General features: G+C 43.9%; 1 protein-coding gene across 1 annotated transcript; it reads right to left on the minus strand.

Annotated features, from left to right (window-relative positions):
* Positions 1-2293: 2293 nt before the first annotated feature.
* LOC140342286 (acrosin-like) lies at positions 2294-4753 on the minus strand. The gene is made up of 6 exons (XM_072428423.1): positions 4719-4753; positions 4281-4408; positions 3714-3939; positions 3358-3623; positions 2915-3060; positions 2294-2523 (listed from the first exon to the last, which is right to left on the minus strand). The coding sequence occupies exons 2-6, from the start codon at positions 4372-4374 to the stop codon at positions 2359-2361; spliced, it is 897 nt and encodes a 298-aa protein (XP_072284524.1). The 5' UTR covers positions 4375-4408; positions 4719-4753; the 3' UTR covers positions 2294-2358.
* Between the last annotated feature and the right edge of the window lie 631 nt (positions 4754-5384).

Consider the following 5384-nt stretch of genomic DNA (forward strand, 5'->3'; position numbering starts at 1 on the left):
AGCCTCCATCCCTAGGCCCCTCAGTATTAAAAACATTTTTCTTAAATTAAATTTTCAGATCTAAAAGCTTCATGATACTATGACCACATGGATTCTTTAAACCTATCTAAGGCATCTTGGTTATTGTAAGTAATCTGCCAAGGGGTTAAGGCTGTTTGCTGATTTATAGGTTGCAGCTTTTTTTCTGGCAGTGGACCTGCCAGTTTTGCTGCTAAAATTTTGAGAACATTAAACTTGCAAATCTTGGTGACTGACTATGAACCCAGGATGGCCAGGATCCCAAACCACACCACTAACCAGGTTTCAATAGAACATAAATAGATGTGAAATCTTCCAAAGTTTACACCTGTCCCAGTGAAAACTAAAATGGGGTCTCACTCACCTGGAAGAGATTACCTCCTAGTTCCTATTGAGTATCTTGGACAAAAAGTGATAAGAAATCTCATCTAGATATAAACAGCAAAAAACAGAAACACCTAAGTAATAACTCTAGAAGTTCTAGAGTAAAATGTTGTAAAAGTATTTAGGGAGAGAAAGTTAAAAAGTAGGTATTGTAGTACAATATCAATAATGAATGCTTCTGTGTTGCTATAATATTGCCTGAAGAATATTTCTAGATACAATACTAAGAGGAGGATCAGGTGTTGAAAGCAAAGATTCAACTTTCACATTATTGTTATCTGCAGGTGGCCTCCATACTGAGAAGACGTTAAATTCCTTCTCAATTTACTTTTGGTCATCCCAATCAAAGCTGCCCCAAAGGAACACAAATTCTCATAAAGAATTGCTTACCAGGACCAGCACACAGAAACTGTGTTTCGGGTGTTCCTTCCCCTTTCCTTAGGGAAGGAACACAAGAAACTTAAAATATGGCCCCAAGGAAAATAACACGCCAACGCACTGAGCAATGGCCCCTATGTGTGGTGTGCAGAGATCTATAGGATGGGGCTGGGGCCCCCTCTGTGTGGTGTGCAGAGATTTATAGGATGGTGCATGGGGGGGGCCCTCAGTGTGGTGTGCACAGATCTGCAGATGGTACTGGGGGCCCCTTTGTGTGGTGTGCAGAGATCTGCAGGATGGTGCTGGGGGCCCCAAGAGATCTATAAGATGGTTCTGGAAGGCTTCCAGCCTTCTGGACTACAGAATTGTCATCCTTCATTAGAGGTAATTCAAATCATTTCAGCTAAATTCACTTTGCCAAAAAGTTACAAATTTACCACCACCGAATTCGGCAGTGACTGGGAGGAATGCAGAACAGAGGCTGAAATTCTGCCTTTTGTGTTTTTATAACGCCGCGGTCATTGCTCCCCCACCCCAGCATCTTTACAGACAAGTCTGCTCCTCCATAGCTAGGCACATCCTCACATGTATGTGTCACCTGACATTCCACAATCTTGAGATGGCCAAGACATACGTAATCCCAAGGAGAGGAATTCTTATTGCAGTTTATCAGTCCTCAGAGATGCGAGCTCCATTCATTTCCTCATTTTAATGGTGATCCTACCAGTAAGACACTTCCTGGGACAGGATGACAACGCCTGCTTACTGTACTCTGTGGAGGAGCTGCCTTGTCTGATGACCAGAAAACCCGAGCTATGACTTGATACAAATATTTGGGAAGTTTCCATGGCATACATCAAGTTTTCTTTTATGTCATTGTAGTTATTCATAGAGCCAAGACCATAACGTACACATAGCTCACCATGCGCTTACTATGGGGCCCCAGATACATAAGTTAGGCCCCATATGAAAGTGTGTAGGTATAGCAATATTAAATTTACATATAACAGATATATTGGATGTAAGTTTAGGAAAACCTAAACTGGTATTCTGTATGCTGCAGGGGTGGGCCATCGTACATTGCTACAGCCCTACTACAAACAATAAAAAACATTTTTTATTCTCAGGCCATTAAAAAATTCAGATGTAGGAGAGGTCAAATGTAACACCCACCGATCCCATCAGAAGCCAGGGCCTCCAACCCAGAAAAAATGACCTAGTCAAACCAGGGAAATTCTGAGATTTCCTCCACACAATACTGGTGACCCCATTTCATTATGGAGCTGGCTTTGTACACAGGGGCCCATTCATGGGGGAACAGAAAAGGGTCTTCATCCTCATGGTTGAACGTTTACAATTGTCCTTCACTGGAAACCCCGGAACCTAACCATTTGGAGGTTGTTTCCCAATACATGGTCCTATAGTGTAGGTGCACTTTTGTCTATGAGTGTTTCCCATGCATTTCAGGACCTTGCTTTATTACATAAAAATATATTCAACACAGAGACGCACCTAACTTTTAACATTTTTATTGATAAAATGAATACTGGAACCTCCAGGCCCCCGCTGTGATGAATATTAAATTGTGATCTTTGCGATGGTCCAGTCCAGGAAAGACTGCGCCGAGCTGTAGACCCCAGGGCTCTTCGCTTGTGCACAACCCCATCCCCAGCTTGTGATTCCGATGACAGCAATGGTTTTAGTTTGGGGTCTCCGGCACATTAATGGGCCTCCACTGTCACCCTACAAAATGAAAGAAAAAAAGTAAATTTGGGGAGTGAAGTTACAATATAAAATGTAAGACCTAAAGACTGTGGGTGAGGACATGACATCATGGTGGTTCTTCTAGGGTGTGGCTATGTACTGATAGACCATTCAATTAAAGATCTGTGGGTGTGGTTCTTCTGGGGCGTGTCTAAATATTTATACCCTTTTCAGTTAAAGCACTGTGGGTGTTTGTTTCTATTTGGATGTGGCAAATGCTTACAACTTGTTTAGCTGTGGGTGTGGCCAAGATGTGGGTGTCTTTCCTCAGGGGAGTGGCTGAACACTGTATGCCTTTGCAGCTATAGCACTGTAGGTGTGGCCAAATGTAGGTGTGTCAGGTTATAAAAGAAGGGGTGGAGCCTTATACCTGACAACTATCGATGCCGCCTTTCTCGTGTCCCGCACAAAGATTATGATTGCGAATGGCGCCATTGTACCAGCTGGTACTGTTGCACTTCTTGGTTTCTATAAGGTGCACCTGGGCCTGCTGGAGGACATCTGCTGGTTCTCCCGCTAGGATGAGAAAAACACCAATCCATCAATTTGTCATTTCCCTCGTTATTTTCCGACCACAAACCTAAATATCCTCATTTTAATCAATGAAGCTGACTACTGATGGATTGTACAATCTCTGTACATTTTACATCCACCAAAGAAACCTCCATAGGCAATTCCTTCTAGTTCCATCCAATCAGAACCTCATTCTATGTATTGGTAAATGTGAAGATGATTGTACAATGAGATTGTATGATTAGCATACACTGAACAGATTGTACAATCTGATTGTAAGCTATATGAAGTCTCACTTACAGTCCTCACTGGTCACTCCCCAGCCAGCGATGTAACATTCACTCAGATGATTGAAGACGGTATCTTTCTGAGGCAGGCAGGCTGGCTGAATGTAGTTACTGAATGTGACCGGTCGGTCCATGCGCAGCAGGGCAATGTCATTTTCCTCTGTGTCTGGGTTGTATTTTTCATGTTCTATCTTCCTGATGATCTTTCTGATCTGTGTTCCCGATGCCAGATTGGACAATTGCCGGGCTCCCAGCACGAGACGCCATTCCAGGTAGTCACTGGAAAGAGGAGATTTTGGACGGACAATGACATTGGGACAATCATATTTGAATAGTCACATTGCGTCTTATATATAAAGTGAAGCTCACCTGCCAACTCCCTTGAAGCAGTGGGCGGCAGTCAGGACCCACTGTTGGTTGACAATAGTGCCACCACATGTGTGGGCAAAATCTCGTCCTTCGTAGTCCAGGGGCTGCTGTATGCTGACCAGCCAAGGCCAAGATCCAGGCAAAGCGTCATTCCCACCGACGATACGAGAGCCGGCGGCACTGAAAGGGTCTTCCAACAGGGGGCGCCGACCACAAACTATGGGAGCTACAGGGTAGAAGGTAGAAGGATTCATAAGAATGGGAATGACACAGATAGATTGTACGAGTCTACAGATGGGAGATCATGTGATCCACCACTGTCGCCCACCATGACCAATCAATTACCCTCCAAAATTAACCAGAGGTCATGGGGGGGGGGGATTATTACCTGGGGCTCACTCGAGAGGAAAATGTGGAGGATAAAAGCCACCGGGGTGACTCCCCTCTATAGAGGAGACATCATATGGGACACGAACTGAAGTTCTGACCCTTCTAACCTTCAATAAATAGAATACAAAGGTTTGGGCTTTAATCTGATTGGCTGGGAGGGATGGGGGCATCACTTACCTGCGGCTCTCAGAGGTCTTATGGCAGGTCGGGCTGAGACGTCATTGAGGACAGAAAACACCAAGATGGCGACAAGAAAAGTCTTCACCCTCATGGCTGATCGATTGTTTAATCACCTATAGACATAACTGGGGGGTATATAGGACAGATATGATGGGGGGTATATGAGGCAGACATGGGGGGTATATGGGGCAGACATGATGTGATGAGCAATGGCAGATACTGCCAACAGTGGGCCCCTGTGCAGAATGGACTTGTGTTACCTGTAGGGGCCCCTCCCTATGTCTTCCCCTGATGATACGATGTACAAACATGGGACACAGGTGGCGGAGGTATATACAACACATATGATGGGGGGGGTATATAGGACACAGGAAGGGGGCAATATGGGGCAGACATGATGGGGGGTATATGGGGCAGACATAATAGGGTTTTTACCTTTCGAAGCTCCCAGGAAATCTGTTAATTTCCAGTAAAAGTGACTGTTAATGGAAGCGCCGCCCACTGACCCCCTAAATGGTCAGGACAGCTGTCCATCAACCAGCCTCTCACTGCCTGACAACAGAGTTGCTTTTAGTGGACACTAGGGGGAGACACCACAGTAAAAGGATCTGGGGTCACCTTAATAAAGAAGACCATAGGAAGGGAAGATATGGCAGGATCAACAGATTTTACCCCTTCATCCTCTGTGCACGCTGCCATGACTTTATATCATATCAGTGATTTTGTGAAAATAAAGTGGACATTTCCTTCTATATTATGTAAAATTTCTGGTACAAAGCCCAGACAATTATTTGTTAAAGAAACAAAAATGTGTTTCGTTGTTTTTGTGAATTTTCATGTCATCAGACTCTAAGAAAAAAAATCATCAGAAAATAAAAACTAAGGGTGGAAGGGGAGGAAAATGTACATGAGAATGATTGGGGTCACCTAGGAATGTGATTTGAAAATGGAAAAAGGAAAATTATTTCCCCTCATTACACTCGGTGTATAATGAAGAAGGAGGGAGGGGACGATCTGCAGGGATCTCATCTATATATATAAAATTGTATGTATGTATGTATGTGTGTATGTGTGTATGTATGTATGTACGTATGTATGTTT

This window comes from Pyxicephalus adspersus, chromosome 12 (assembly GCF_032062135.1).
Source record: "Pyxicephalus adspersus chromosome 12, UCB_Pads_2.0, whole genome shotgun sequence".
NCBI classification, from domain to species: Eukaryota; Metazoa; Chordata; class Amphibia; order Anura; family Pyxicephalidae; genus Pyxicephalus; species Pyxicephalus adspersus.